The following is a 16,161-nucleotide window of genomic DNA, read 5'->3' on the forward strand; positions in this document are numbered from 1 at the left end:
AAACCAATATTGTTTCAGGATTAGATCTACGTTCGTGAGTCCTTATAACCTGCCTCAGCCTCACTGGTATTTAGTGCAGGACAGTCCCATGTCTCGTGGGTTAAGGTTACATAGTCTCTCTTGGTTCTTATTTTTACCCGTTCCCCTGCCCTCCCTTCAACCCCTTCATCCCTCCCTATTTACAAAGACTTTGTTTCCATTTTTTCATCTTCTCCTATTAATTCCATTCCCTTCTTTCCTTTCCCCTACCCCTCCCACTTCCCCTTCCCCTTTGCCCCTTTTCTTCCTATTTCACACTGTCTATTACACCTTTTAGTCTGACTGGATACCCCGAGATCCCCACCCCACTGTGACGACCCACATGGCTCCAGGCACCAATTGCTCTTGTCCCTTGGAGGCGCGGGGCATTTGTCCCCAGGAAGAATGACCCCTTTGTAAAATCCCTGAAATCAGTAAATAATCTCCATCCAGCCGGGAAACTCAGACACATCCTAGACTTCGCCCAATGTTACTTTCTCCTGGAAGTTATCCCTTGTTCCTCGGGCAGAATTAGTCACTTCCGTGAAGACAGGCATCCCATGGCATCCTGGCCAGCCTTCTGAATGGCGCTCACTCTGGAACGTGGTGACCTGTTTAGGGGTCACTGTTGTTCCGTACCCTCTTCATCGCCATGGGCACCCAGATCATCATTATCAGCATCATCTCCAAGCACGTGGCTGTCACCACCCTAGCTCTTTCTCGTTCATCATCTCTTCTGTCAAACACTGTAAAGGTACTGCTATTAAAGCCATTTTATAGATGAGGAAATTGGGACTCAGGGAGGCTACGTGGCCCTAACCGTGTTGAGAGGCTATAAAGGACAAAGCGGCTTTTATTATCTTGTAGCCCTTTAGCTCGTACAGTTCCTGGAGTTAAGCAGGTACTTAGTAAGCACTCAGCTCAGCACTGAGGGCTGTCCTAGTTTCCAAGGTGTGATGAGGGAGAAACCCACGTTCCCGGCGAGGGTCCCATCCAGGGAAGGACGGGAAGTGGTGGAATGGCACCACCCACTCTACACAGCTGGGGAGCCAGGGGGCCAGCGGGGCCCCCAGAGCAGGTGACACAGGAGCCACCAGGGGAGGGCCGCAAGCATTCTCAGTGGGGGCAGCACAGCCTGGAAAGACACCCAAGCTTAACAACAAGACAGAGCGGCTTGGCAGTTCTCGCTGCTGGAATTGGCAGAAGACGGCAGGAAGAGGACCCCGCAGGCCCCTGCTGGCATGGCAGCCACGGGTGTAAGTGTGGGTCCCACGGCAGTGAGGGCAGTCGGGAGGCCCTGCCCCAGTCCGGTTTGCTCCACAGCCTGGCCACAGCAGACGCATGGGCCACAGGCCCGTATTTAGAAGCACCGCTGGGCCCGGGAGACTGTTGTGACCCCGCAGAGTGCTCCCTGACGAGAGCCAGGCCCGTGGCATGGCAACCATGGCAAAAACACCATGCTGTCAGACCTCGTCCTCACCTACCCCTAACTCCACGCTCTGGCTCGGTCCTCCCCTGCCCACTGTTTGGTTCTTCCCTCAGCCCTGGGATCCTGTGAATGTCACCTCCGCCTGCACTCTGTCAAGACCCTCTTCTGGGTCACAGTGGCTTGGGATAGCCAGGGCTTATGATTCACAAGAGCTGGGTGCTCAGTCCTCGGGGATTTTACAAGCCCGTTGGCACTGTGTTCACAGTTTGAAATTGGCCAAAGTGGGAAGATAAACAATGGAAATTGGCAAGTGCTATAAATCAGAGCTTTCTCCCTGGAGATACAGTGGCCACACCTTTACCCATCTGTGACTCTTTGTCTCTTACAACACTGTTCATAAAATGTCTAAGACTTTCATTGTTTATATACTGATTCACTGTTTATGTATCAATTCTTTGTTTACGTTATCTGTTTAATTCAATTCCTACTTATTGTACGACTGTTTACTAAGTGTCCGCCTAGCCCTGTGCTACATCCAGGGCTGAAACCTGGAGCAGATGCACCCAGCCTTTTCCTTCACTATTCTGAGCCAGACAGGGAGGCAGATGTTCATGACATAACTGGACAGGTCTGTGATTGCTGCTGCAGACCTGGAGCCATGAAAGAATACAAAGAGGGGTGCTGATCTACACACGGGAAGTCAAGGAAGGCTCCCCAAAGGAAGGGGCAGTGGAGCGGTGCAGGGAGGAAGGAGTAGGGGAGTGCGTTCCAGGGGGCAGACAGTAGCTCTGAGTCTCCACTGTCCTGCCATCTGGCTGTGGCAGCTTACTCCAGTTCGGGGTTCTACAGAGGGCCCAAGAATCTGCATTCATAGCAAAGACGCCAAGTGATTCTCCATGGTGTGTCTCTTGACCACACTTGGAAAAAGACTGAGACCAAGCGCATACAAAGACATCTACTGTTTATGAGTGGGGGTAGCTTATTAACTAACCTGCTCTGGAAGGCAACTAGGCAAGGTGCCATCAAAACCATTTAAATTTTTTTACTTATTACATTAATCTCCCTCTCAAAATCCTACCCCCTTCTTTGAACACACTCATCCCATGTTCTTGTCGCTTTCTGAAGAAGCTCTGGAAGTGCTCTCTCCTGAGTGTCTCCAGCTGCACTGTTGTGGCTGCCTCAGTGTCCTGAATCGATTCCCATGTTTCCCTTCCATGGTCATTTTGACTCAGGCAGAGCCAGAGGTCACATGGTGCCAGATCCAGTGAATAAGGTGGATGAGGACACAGCATCATGTTTTTAGGGGACTCGGCAGCAGCATTCACTGCATTTTTGTCTGATTTTTTGTTATTTTTTGTTTATTTTTCAGGTTATTTTCATTAGCATATGTTTGTAATACGTAATGTTTACATTCCTTGTGTAGAGCTGGGAGTATATACAACACATCTTTTTTTATCTCATTTCCCTTCCCTGCGTCTTCTTCACTCTGTCTCCTGATCCCCTTCCAATTTGAGAAATATCTGTCTCCCTGCTTCCTGTTATCTATCTTTTATTTTGCTCTTCATTTATACTTTGGGTTTCTCATATAAGAAAAAGCATGTGCTATTTCAGGTTGGTTGTCTGATTTATTTCGCTTAATATTATGGACTCACCATGCATCCATTTTCCTACAAATGACTCAAGTTTACCCTTCTTTATGGCAGAGTAGTACTCCATTATGTGGAAATACCATATTTTCTTTAACCATTCATCTGCTGATGGACACACAGGCTGCATCCAATATTTAGCTACTATGAATTGTGCTATAAACGTGGGTATGCATGGATCACAGTAATATGATGTCTTCAATCCTTTTGGGAAGATATTTAGAAGAGGAATAGCTGGGCCAAATAGAATTTCTAGTTTTAGTTTTTTGAGGAATCTCCACACTGATATACATAGTGGCTGTACTAGTTACATTCCTACCACCAATGTAAAAGGAGTCCTTTTCCCTGCAGCCTCTCCGGCATTTGTTATTATTTGATTTCTTGATGATGCTCATTCTTTCTGGGGTAAGATGAAGTCTCAGTGTTGTTTTGTTTTTTGGGGGGTTTTTTTGGTACCAGGGATCCAACTCGGGACCTTGCGCTTACAAGGCAGGCGGTGGAACCACTGAGCTAAATCCCCAGCCCTCAGTGTTTTTTTAATTTGCATTTCTCTAGTGGCCAGAGATGCTGAGCATTTCTTCACGTATTTATCGACCATTTGTGCTTCTGAAAGGTGTCTGTTCATTCACTTGCCCATTTTGGGGAATGGGTCTTTTACTCGGAAGATCTAACTTTTTTGAGTTCTCTATACAGTGGAACCTCAGTTCCCGAACTTAATTTGTTCTATGATTTGGGAAAAGATAGCCACGTCTGTGTTTGTGCAGGAAGGATGACCCCAGTCACGTTTGTCACCTGACATAGAATTTGCAAACAAAAGCAAAATGTTGCCAGATGCTTTTGCTTGCAAACCAAGTTGTTCACAAACAAGAGCTTCCGTGAACTGAGGTCCCCCTGTGTATTCTAGATGTCGGTCCTCTGTCTGAGGAGCAGCTGACAAAACGTTTTGATCACACCTCATAGACCCTCAGAACTGCCGAGAACAATGGGATGAGTGTGTCTGAAGGGGGAGGATTTTGAGGGGGACCAATGTCAATGTGTAGTTTACTGTATTCGTTTTCTTAATTTAAACATTCATGGGATATTTCAGTCACCCCTGAGTCTTCAGTACTGCATTTGAACTCTTGTGTTCGCTTCTCTCCTGGCTTTGTCCCTGCTCCCTTCTGGGTATTGCTTCCCCTGTCTATTAAACGAGGCATTGGAGATGGGTGTAACCCTAGCACTCAGGAGGCTGAGACATGAGGCTCTCTGCAAGTTCAAGGCCAATCTGGACCACATTTCAAGACCCTGTCTCAAAAAACAAACAAACAAATATATATACATATATATGTATAGAATGTGTGTGTGTGTGTGTCATTGCACTGTGTGATCTCAATATTCAGTGGCTGTGGACCCTGAGCATGTGCCCACCCTCCTGCAGATGCACTTGCCAGAAAGGTTACGTGGGCGACGGCTTCACATGCTATGGAAACATCATGGAGCGACTTCAAGAGCTCAACACTGCGCCCAGGGGGAAATGGCAAGGAAGGCTGACCTCGTTCATCTCACTCCTGGGTAGGGACGCAGAGGACGCTTCGAAGGCATGCAGCCTTCCTCTCAAAAGCAGCCCTCTCTTGGGCAGGGCTCCTGCAAGACACAGGCAGTAGGCAGGGCCAGCCAGGCTGGTCCACAAGGATCTGCCCTCCTGCGGTGGGCCAGGCAGGCGAGAGGGAAGAGTAGGTACTGGGCAAGACTTCCAACCAAACATCCATTTGGCCAATCAACAAAAATCACAGACAAGCGGTCAATAGAAGCCTTACTATACTCGCATTTGTATTTTAATGTATTGGTCCCTGAAAATGATTTTGCAGAAAGAACACAAGGAAGTAAGTATCCTGTCTGGTCCATCCCAGGGGATGATGCATTACTGGAGCAACATGAGCTTAGGGACATCATGCCACCCTCCCTCCAAGAGCTCCCAGATGCAGATGACAGCAGTCAGGGTGTCAGAGTGTCCTTTGCAGACTGGACCCTCAAACACCCCCCTGGACAGAGTCCTGTTGCCCATTCACCCTTCCCGGTACCAAGTGCTGGCCCACGCTCCCTCCTGTGTGAGAACCCAGAGCCCAGCCTGGTGTCCCAGCTCCCCAGGGTGAGGGACATAGGCTGCAGCATAATCTGCAGGGTCTGGGGCAGAATGAAAATGCCAGATGCCTTGTTCAAATACTGAGGCTTCGAGATGCTGACAGCAGAGCATGAGTCCAGTGAGGGACTCTTCTGAGCAGGTCCTGGATGGAAGTGGGGACCACAGCTTTGCTCATGATATGGCAGCAGCTCAGAACACCAGACTCATTTAGTGGCAGGGACCTGATGCCTTGGGGGAATTTGTCGTGTGTGACCTGCTCATCTGGGTACCTGTGAAGCGAAGGCTGGGGAAGGGAGCTTTGCAGAAAGTTCTGCAGGTGGGCAGGGCCAATGCTTCCTGGTGCCTCGCGTCCTTACAGAGCTGCTCAGTGGACACAGGGCCCATGAGTAGCAAGTAGACCTGAGAAGGGCGCAAACGGGCCTGTCCTGACCCACGGCCCTCCCAGAGCCACGCTGCTCACGCACCTCTCACCTGTCCACATTTCCCTTCTCCGCATTTCTCGACTCCTCAGACAGAGTTTATGCCTGGCCGCTAAGCACCCTGGGACCGTTCACCTTGCTGCTGCCCTTGGAAGAGGCACCAAACTCGATCAATGTGAGTGTTTAGAACAGCCCTGCACCGAGGGCAAATGCAAAAGCCTTTCATATACAATGCCTTCCTCTACTGCAGATGGGAAACTTCTATTCAAGTTAAACCTACTGAAGATAAGGATGGTGAGCTTTTGATAAGCATGTTTTCCATTTTTAATTGCCACATACTAATTGTACATAGATATGGAGTACAGTAGGATACCTTAATACATGCATACACTGTGCTAGGATCGCGTCAGGGTAATTAGCATTTCTACCTCCATAAGCATTTATCATTTCTTTGTGTTGCAAAACTTCACATTCTTCTCTTCAACTTCTTTATGAAACATATTATAAATTATCATAAACTATGGTCAGCTTACTGTGCTGTAGAACTCTAGAACTTATTTCTCCTGTCTAACTGTATAAGGTGTGCTCAAAATATATGGTGGATGTTTACATTAAACAAATTTATTACAGTAAAAGACACATTGGCATTGATTCCCCCTCAAAATCCTCACCCTAGCTTCAAATACACTTATCCCATCATTCCTGCCATTTTCTGAAGCAGCCCTGGAAGTCCTCTTTCATGAATGTCTTATGAGATGTGATCAAAAATACCGTGAATGCCGCTGCCAACTGCTGTCCAGTGGAGAGGCAGGCTCATAAATACATGCCAGTGCATCCTTGTCCACCTGATTCACCGGATCTGGCACTGTGTGACTGCTGGCTCTTCCCCAAAGTCAAAATGACCATGAAAGGGAAACATTTTCAAATTAGTTGACATCGAGGAGCCACAAAACTAAAGACACTCCAGAAAGAGGACTTCAGAACCGCTGCAGAAGGTGGCAAGAATGATGGGAACATGTGTTTGAAGTATGGGGAAGGCTTTTACGGTGCATTAAGGGCAATGTGCCTTTTACTGGAATAATTTTTTTAATACAAACATTCATCATACAGTTTAATCCACCTCATATTTCAGTATCCATTATCCCACCTTTCTCCAACCCTACTTTCCTCTATCCTCCTTGTCTCCAGTGATCACTATTTTGTTCTTTACTTCTATAAAATCAAGTCTCTTACCTTCCACACATGAATGAAAACATACAGCATTTGATAAACTTCTTTGAGTGAAATGTCCTTACAGAAAGTACACAGATCATAAGTGTACAGCTAAATGGATTTTCCCAAGGTGGAAGCACTTGTGCAGCCAGGAAGTGATCACCAGCATTCTAGAAGCCCTTCTGAGCCTCCTTCCAAACGTTTCCCATCCATGGATAACCCTGAAGGCTCTTAACACATAGCCATGTGATAAATAAGATTTGTATGATATAAAATGCTCATTTCCCACAGGAAGGATGAAGTGAATGCCTTAGCTAGGTATTTGTTTCTTTAAAATTGTCAGAAATTGCACCCATGGTACAGGAAATAAAAAGAAAAATTTGCTCTTCGGTGTGAGCAGATGACGCTTGAGACAAAGTCATCCAGTAGGAATTAAACTTGTGTCTGGTGGAAGAATCTTATTGGGGTCATATCAATGAAACATTTGGTATAGTGCAAATAATGGACTTGCTGATTGGGCTCTCTTAACCCAACATGTGCGGTGATAATTTTTGCTGCATTGAGTCAAAACCCAGTGAGTTCCAGGGTTGCTCACCCTACTATCCCCACCACCATTCATGTGGCCAGATGAGTCATCCACTGGTGACCCTCAGATGTCCTCGTCTCTCTTGTTGGGGAGGAGGAGGAGGAAGGTGGTCTCCAGCTGAGTACATAAAGTTTGCACTGAGCTGATCAGAAGCACCTGCTTGGTGAGTGATTGCCAACTGTGTACTGGTGACAAAGTGTAGATTCGGTGCAGGGGGCTTCAGAGAGCTTTGCTGCTCAGAGGCATCATCAGCCCACTCTTCCTGCTCTTCTCACAAATCTTCAGCGTATTTCCTGCCCGGCCTCCTGGACTCAGGTAGATTCCTCGGCGCTCGCCCCGCAACTGGTCTTCCAGGCACCATGGCAGTCTGTCTATTGCTGCAGCCTCCGATGACTCAAGAACTGACCTCTCCAGATTCCCACATGCTTCCCTGAGGCTCCGCAGGGCTGCTGTGCTCGTGAAAGACCCCAAAGTGTGCACCTCAGGGTGCTCTGGCTTTGACGTCTGAGATGTTGGAAAAGGCAGACGTGCATAGTTAGAAAGCACTCATCCCCCTGGCTCTTTGTCCTCAGGTGACGGAGCTGCTGATGGACCCCAAGGCCGCTCGGTACTTTGTGAAGCTCCACATCATCGCGGGGCAGATGAGCACGGAGCGAATGAACAACACCAACACCTTCTACACCCTGACTGGGGCGTCCGGGAAGATCTTCAACCAGGACAAGGTACGGACTTCACTGAGCTTCCTTCCGGGACCATGCTGCCTGCAGAGCCAGTGCTCATGGCCTTCTTGCTCTTTGCATCTGGGGCTCGTGGAAAGGTATGAAGAGCTTCTCTCCTTATCCCATGTTTGTCAAATATTTCCATGTCGAGCGAAGCAGAAAACAGCACCATGGCCAGGCAGGAGGGTGGACGACTCCTAAAGGGGGTTCGCAGTGTTTGCCATGAGTCTGGCCTGATTTAGTTTTCAAGGCCACCGTCCCTCACCCCTAGCAGGAAGAGGAGCTGCTCTAAACCTGTCTCCCAGAAACCTCAGCACGGAGCTCCACCAGCACTTCCTGTTCCGGAAGGAAGCTGGCCATGCTTGTCTTTAGATTGCTAGAGTTGAGCCCTCTTCTCTGGCTTAGCATTCTTTCTCTACCACAGCTGTTAGTTCTGTGTGTTTTTAAATAAACACACTAACGTTCTGTTCTACTAAGTGGAGAGCAACTGATTAATCCACAGAATGTGCATGTGCAGGTTAGGGCTATGCCATCACTCCTGTCCAAAGGAAGAGCATTGAACAAAGAAAAGTTCTAGCTCTTATACATTTGATCAAAGCAGGGGAGTTTACCAGAGCAGGAAAAGGGCAGACAGTTTTGTGATTTAGCCTCGTAAGAAGGTAGAGTCATGAATCATATGAGAGCAGAGTGTCATAACTTTGTTTACAGGACATAGTTGTTAATTTTATCCGAACAAGGAATTACAGCTACAAGGAGAGGGGGTGATCCGAGAGGTAGGAGGAACTGGCCAAGACTGGGAAGAGCTTGTTTATGTCTAAGTCTGGCTTCCATTGTATTTTACCTAGTATACTGACAGTTGATAGATGGCTGAGTGTCCTGCCTGTGCTGAGCATGGGGATGCATCTGTATCTGGGTTATGGAAAACACAACAACCCTGTGAAAGGGTCCTATCATAACCCCTGTTTTCCCTGGGGGAAAGTGGAGAGGTCACACAGTAAGGGCCAAAATTGGCATTCGACTGGGAGCCTGCCTGACTCCAAAGCCCTCAGCAGTAACTGTTCTGCTGCACTGTAGGTGTGAGGTGGGTGGGTGGGTGGATGGCAGATAGATAATGGGTGGATAGATGGAGTAATGTATAAATGAGAGACATGAAGACGCGGTTTCCTTTCTCACGAGGACAGGCATATATTCAGTCATTAATTCAACAAACATTTACTAAGTCTAGAACTTGAAGGAGCCACATGGGTGGAAGAAGTAATTAGCATCAGTTATTCATTCAGCAGCTCTGTACCATATGCCTCCTCTGCGTATCCCACCAAGACAAGTGAGATGTCTACAGGGAACTGAGTGGCTTCAGTCTTGTGGAGTTTGCAGTTTATTGGAGGAGGGCATCATAAGACCTTGTCCACATGTCACATGCCGAGGTCATCAGTGATTTCACGAAACCCTTGTGAGGCCAACCATACAGACACCTTCATCTTCGTGTTAAATCACAATACTTACCCAAAATCTCATGTCCAGTAGGTGGCAGGTCCCAGGGACTCAGGACTTTCGGCTTCTAGTCCAGTGCTTGCTCCTCCCACAACTCCACATTAATTTTATTTTATCTTTCTTTGGTATGTTAGGACAATCAAATAAAGCTTGAACTTCATAAAGGCAAAAAGAAGGTAAAAATTATAGAGGGGAACATCGTTGCTTCCAACGGCCTCATACACATCCTCGACAGAGCCATGGACAAGATAGAACCCACCTTTAAGAGCAACTCCAAGGTGAGACGTTTCAGGTAGAGGTGCTGCCATCCTGATCCATCACCTTTGTTCCGTGGAGACGCATATCCAGGAAGAAAGTGTTTGCAGCACTGCAGATTGTCCTTCATCTCTCTGAGAGGACCTCAGGCTAAGAGAAGCTGCAATGACTTATCTCTTTTCAATAGAATTCTGAGTATCTCTGCAGAGAAAGAAAGACATGTCCTGGGGGGTGTGAATTTTTTTAATCTCTTAGGGCCACATCAGACAACCCGCCTGAGTGATCCACTGTCATGACAATTTAACCCTCTTGCTTTATAGAGAACAGCAGTCGCTATTGTGATAAAACTATTCTTTCTGTCCTATAGGACAATGGCCACAGCTACTCAGAACACACAGGCTTCAACTACTGTTTAAGTAACAACATACATTTGCTTAATGGATGGCAGTCGACCAGGTCCTTTTATATGAATCCACAACTATAATCAGTGTCAGAATTTATACTCCTTCTCTTCATGTTAGGATTTTTATTTCCTGAACCACTTTCTTATATTTTTACTGATTCTTAAAGCAAAATGTCTCTTTGCAGGAAACCATATGTATAGTGCTACCATCAAGACACAAAAAGTTCTGCTCTTTGTTGGAGGTTTGTGCCTTTCATGAATTTCTGGAAAATGTGTATGTTGAGTCCTTTGTAAAATTAGCAGAGATGTCAACCATAAATATTTTCTGGACAATTGCTTCAAATATTTTTCTGAAATAGATCACAAGTACAAAGCTTCATTTCTCAAATGCAGGTTGTCAACTTGATATATGACTTAGAGGTGAGAGGTGTTGCTGGATCATACACCATTTTTGTGCCAAGTAATGAAGCACTGAACAACATGAAGTACCGTGATCTTCATTACCTTCTTTCGCCACAGGTATTGTATCTTGCTTACTCTGGTGGCACTGGGTCAGCCTCACTGCCCCAGTCTGTGTCCTGTAGGCTTTTGCTAAACTGGGGTTAGCTAATAAGCAGCACATGTACCACCGCTTGCCTTCCCACAACCTAGGCAGACATCATTAATCAATCATGATACCCTGGAACTATTCCTAGATGTGGCTTCAGTCTCCTCAATGGAGATCCAAATAACTCTGATGAGTCAAGGAAATAAGATCTGTTTATAACCCCAGGAGTAGGTGCTTGATTTGATTTGAGCTGGCTCTTCCAGTATTTCACAGTACTAAAATCAATATTTTAAGTTCCCTACTACTCTAAAACCACCTGAAAAATGATAAACAAAGTAGACCAGCCAGGGTCAGGCTCTAGACTACTTTCACAGGAACAAATGTTATTTTAAATGCTCTACCCTTTCCTTTATATTGCTTCCATCTCTCTCCACTATGATCCTTTCCTTGTAGACCATAGGCCTTCAATTCTGTCATGTTCTTCACTAGAAAGGAAATTGTTAGCTGTTTCACACTGGGGCTAAAATGACTGAAACTACCTGAAAGGTTTCCTCTCCCAGAAATAGCAGCTATGACCTAAAGAAAAGAACAGTTAACTATGGAATGTTTGGTAGCATGACAAATGGTAGAATTATATGAAGGCTATAAACTTCCTTCTGTGCCCTGAACTCAGGCCGCCATCTTGGTGATACGGCCATACTGCCTGTGACTGCACCTAGAAGGATGTTGATTCGGCTGCCCAGATCTTCTTAGGTAATGACTCCCAAGGTTTGGTGAGGTTAGAAATCACCTAGAGAGCTTGTTAAGTAAGCAGGCTCCAGAGCCTCAGCCCAAAGATTCTGGTTAGCGAGGCCCAAAAATTATACCTACTGCTAAAACACCCATTTTCTCACCCAAATAGTCCTGGCTACACTGTTTAAATTCCTAAAACTTGTCTCCTTTTTTGGTTTGAAGGTTCACGTGGATACAGTCTCTTCTAGAGTATTTTTCAATATCTACAAGAATCTTTTGCTTTCAGAAAACACAGTTAAAATAAAGCATTTTAACCAGAATAGAACAGGATAAAGGAGCTGGTCTTTTCTGTCAGGCACCACTGTTCAGAAAGCTGTTCCTGTTCTTGTCTCACCCCCTCGCGGTGCCTGGAGCAGGCCCCTCCGGGCTCTCACGAGTGACTCGTGTGCTCCTCTCTCCAGCTCATTCAGTCAGGCCCAGTGGGAATGTTTATACCACGGAAATTGGCCCCCACACACCGCTGCTCCTGGCTCGAGGTCTGGTTTTTCTCAAAGCCAGTGCTTTTCAGCCTGCAAAGAAGATGAAGCCTCACAACTCTGTCCTGAGTTTTCCATTTTAGTTTGTAGGAGAGGAGTGGAATGACCATTTCTGCCTCTTCCTCTGGTCCAGAGCCTGTGCTGGTTAAAATCCCTAAAACTAGCTCCGTCTCCATCCTCCTAATCTCCCGTAGCTCCAGGTCAGGGAAGAGCCTCCTCTGCAGACAGTAAAGTCCCGTCAGCTGTGCCAGGGAAATGGCAACAAACCGGCTTCCCAGCGGAAGGGTTTCTAGCTCTAATTGTGCACTGTCATGTTCCCCTAACCCGAGCCTCTCTCCCTGATGCACAGTTTAGTTTGGAAAGCGTCCAGCCCCTGCAGCTGACTGCACACCCCAGCGATGGCTTCATTGCTGAGCTAGACAGAAGTAAAAGCAAGGGAAGGCAGTGAGAGGCTCCCTTGAGAGATTCACAGGTTCCTCACGAGGAAAACGGGGCCCAGGGAGGTGAACGTACAAAGCTCAAGGTCATACTAGCAACTTAGGACTTGGGGTTTGGGTTTGTTTGTTTGTTTTGTTTTCACCTAGAACTGCCAGGAGGAAGCGAGTGCCATCCTAAGGGAAAGAATGCAGGACACTCTGGGGTCTGGCCAACAGCCCCTGGATGCACATACTGCCCCTTTGAGCTAGCCAGTGCTAGTGGCCCCAAGCCAGATAAGGCTCCATGCATGCAGGGAAAAAGTTTTGCAGGAAAAAACTGAGACTGGAAGTGATGCCCAGAAGCAGAGCTGGGATTCAAACTCAGGTTTTTGAGATCCAGCTCAGTTATTTTCCCAGAATACCTCCCCTTCGTAATTTCTGGGCCCAAAATTTATGAAGAGCCTACTGTGTGCCACGCGGGCTGTGCTAGTGGGGACGAGGTGATAATGAACCCCGCAAACCCCACCTCTGCTTTCCAGGAGTTTGCCGTCCAGTCGGGCCTCACATTTCTCAGCAGGGCCCGCGTAGTCCAGCCCTATGCCCCTGAGCGCTGCTGCCTGTGTAGCACTGCTCCTGCCTGTGGTCCGCACTTCTGCATGCCATGGAGCAGCTCAGGTCACGTGCAAGGTCACATAGCAGCAGGAGAGCGGCAGAAAGCATCACCTCCAGTGCTGGCCACTGGTGTCGAGTCCAGCCTGCCGGACAGCTGCCCTGCCCTGCCCACCACGCTATTGGCTCAGCCATGTGGCTGCCATATCGTTTTTCCCACATACCAGGACACTTTGGGGAGGGCAGAGGCTGCCAGGACAGTAGGCATAAGCCAAGGTTGTACCGGACGAGCCAGGCTGTGTCACACCACTCACAGGAAAGTCCCCTGGCACAGTCCCAGGCCGAATGCAGAGGAGGCGGTGAGGGGACCCAGGTTCAGGGGGCTTTCAGTCAGCCCGGCCTTGCTGGTGCTGGGCCCTGTCAACCTCCTGGCAGTTACTGGGACCTTGCTTTGTTCACCTTCCCCAGCCAGAGCAACTGGGCTGGGCTAATGGCAGAATTCGGGGGCCAGGAAGTCTGGGACTCAGCAAGGAGCTTGCCCCCATCGGCAGGAGGTCCTGGCTGCCACGGCCTCCGTCCCAAGAGCGTGGCCCCTGCTCCTGACTCTGTGGCTCCCCTCCAGGGTCCCCACAGGGACTGCGCATCCTGCCTATGGTCCCCTCCCTGGGCTCTAGGCCCTTCTTTTATCTCCACTGCTGCTTCAGTTCTCTGTAGTGAGAGAAACTCAAAAATGAATTTTGTGCAAGGGAAAGGCAGCTGCCTCAATCCCTGCTGCCACGAATTCCTGAGTAACCACTGTGTGGCCAAGCGGAGGGAGTGACAGAGAACCCGAAGTGGAAGGCTGTCCAGGAAAGCCAGAGTGTAACCCAGACGCGCTGAGCGGTGTCAGACTCGTCTTTGGGCTCTTCCCCTGAGTCAGCTCTGTGACCTTGGACTGTCTTTGAAAGCATATCATCTCGCATGAAATAGGTTGGCAGTGGCCCCTGCCTCGCAAGGCTGTTGGGCGAATTACGGGAAATGTGCACACGGGGCTTTCAGATCAGCCCCTGTCCGGGTGGAGATTCAGTGAACGTGAGCTACTGGGGCTGGGGGTGAGTTTTCTCATCCCGGATTCCCCAACAGAGAGGTTGTGAGTCATTTATCTTTCCGGTTAAGAGTTCGAAGTCATTTGAAGGGCTCCCACGAGAGGAAGAGTTGGTGTTTTCTTCGTTGACTGAAGTCTTTTGGCTTCTTTGCAGGGCACTTGGATGCTTCTGGAACTCCTCAGATACCACATTATCCCGTTTACCCAGGTTTGCTCTCCTTTTCCCACTGCTGCTTTTCCCTGCTTCCAAGAAACCTGGCCCTGGTTTGGAATCCCAGGGTCTTAGTGTAGCGAATGTGTGACGTTTGTTCTCTGTCTGTGGCTCTGAGCGAACCCTCAGCCTTGAATAGTGGGTCTCTTATCAGAGAAATCTTCCCAGCCACAGCATTCAAAGATCCCATTCAGTATCCTGTAAACTGTAGAGCATTTTCTGCAGTAAGGACTAAGAAATCAGGGTGCTCTGCCTTGCTCCAAGCATCACCCTTGTACCCTTGTCATCACAGCTGGAAGTGGCCACCCTTGTCTCCACCCGGCAAATCACGACCATGGCCAACCAGATCGTAGAGTTCAACACCACCGACAGCGTGAGTGAGGGTGGGTCGCCGGATGGCCGGGTCGAGGTCCTGTGTGTGCTACGGTGCCTCTGCCCTATGGAAACAGCTTTCAGACCTTTTCACTCATTGCTCACTGCTGTCAGCAAATATCTCTGAGCAGCTGCGTGCTGGTGTCTGCATTGGACACCAGGGATAAAGCAGCAAAAAAGGCAGACTTGTATCCCAGCAGCAAAGACAGACTTGAAGACCTCATGATGGGGTTGGTAATCACACAATTACAGTTTAGAGAGCGGCAGCTACAGGAAGCTCTGGGAACTGTGAGCCCAGACTACAGGAGTCTGAGAACAGCTGCAGTCAGAGGGCCGGGGTCGGGGGGTGGGGGTGGGGGGCTCTCACCATGCTTGGAGGATGAGTAGAAAGAACTTGGCAGAGATGAGCAGAACAGAGCTCCTGGCAGAAGAGAGAGCATGTGCAAAGGCCCTGAGTAGAGGGACGATGACTCCATAGTGTTTCTCAGCTAACGCTCCAGGGTGGTGACACCAGGAGCACAGAGACATTGTCTCCTCTTGTCTCAACACTGATGGCCACTATGATGATCTCAGCCTCTGCCCAAGCACCTCCCGAGTGCTGTGTGCCAGGCGCCGCTCTAGGTCCTGCTGACAGATAGATGAGCAGACCGGCCAAAGCTCCTGACTGTGCAGAACCTCACACTAACAAATAGGGAGCTAGAGAGCAAAGAAGTGAAATAAGGAAAATGTGTCACAGTCGGAGAGTAGTAAGGAGAAAAGCACCAAGGCAGGTGAGGATAGAAAGTGGGGATGGGACTGACGTTTGAGATAAAGTGCCGAGAAGTCCTCACAAGGAGGAGAACATTGGGGCTGGGACTGGAAGGAGTGAGGGCTGTGGCTTGACTGTCCCGGGACAGAGAGGAGACAGTGCAGTGACAGCAGGCAGGGATCATGCATGAGCTGCGAGAGGAATGGCGGACAGTGTGGCCAGAATCAGAACCGAGCAGCGGGAGGGGCGGGGAGGGGCGGGGAGGGCTCAGAAGCCAGGGCAAGGACCCAGCGCTTCCTCCAAATGAGATGGGCAGCCGTGCAGGACTGTAGGCAGAGGGCTGATGGGAGATGGCTGCATGCTGGGAGATGACTAGAGATTCGATTACAACAGTCCGGGAAGGGAGGACTGTGACTCGGGCCAGAACAGTGCAAGGCAGTGGCGAGAAGTGATTGGGCTGTGACCCTGATTTGAAAGCAGAGCTTCGTACCACAAAGGGTACAACGACTTTCCAGCAAATGCACCTCCAGGCTGGAATGTTTACGCCTCCTTCCCAGCCAGGACCTGCAAGGCCCTTTGTGCGAGCCGGGACGTCCCTGCCCGGCA

General features: G+C 48.7%; 1 protein-coding gene across 8 annotated transcripts in view; it reads left to right on the top strand.

The window, feature by feature from the left end:
* The window catches only part of Stab2 (stabilin 2), a 152,451-nt gene that overhangs the window by 41,206 nt on the left and 95,084 nt on the right, over positions 1 to 16,161 (top strand). For all 8 annotated transcript variants that reach the window (XR_015443579.1, XR_002394978.2, XR_002394977.2 and 5 more), the window contains exons 10-17: positions 4,511 to 4,644; positions 5,727 to 5,809; positions 8,005 to 8,154; positions 9,777 to 9,920; positions 10,486 to 10,542; positions 10,694 to 10,819; positions 14,379 to 14,432; positions 14,728 to 14,808. Coding sequence is in view for 5 of the 8 variants with exons in the window: in XM_021258401.2 (XP_021114060.2) it covers positions 4,511 to 4,644; positions 5,727 to 5,809; positions 8,005 to 8,154; positions 9,777 to 9,920; positions 10,486 to 10,542; positions 10,694 to 10,819; positions 14,379 to 14,432; positions 14,728 to 14,808 (829 nt within the window). In the remaining 3 variants the exon portion in view is untranslated. The remainder of the gene's footprint in view (positions 1 to 4,510; positions 4,645 to 5,726; positions 5,810 to 8,004; positions 8,155 to 9,776; positions 9,921 to 10,485; positions 10,543 to 10,693; positions 10,820 to 14,378; positions 14,433 to 14,727; positions 14,809 to 16,161) is intronic.

This window comes from Heterocephalus glaber, unplaced genomic scaffold (genome assembly GCF_053883595.1).
Source record: "Heterocephalus glaber isolate CG9 unplaced genomic scaffold, H.glaber_assembly_v1.0 deba00001572, whole genome shotgun sequence".
NCBI classification, from domain to species: Eukaryota; Metazoa; Chordata; class Mammalia; order Rodentia; family Bathyergidae; genus Heterocephalus; species Heterocephalus glaber.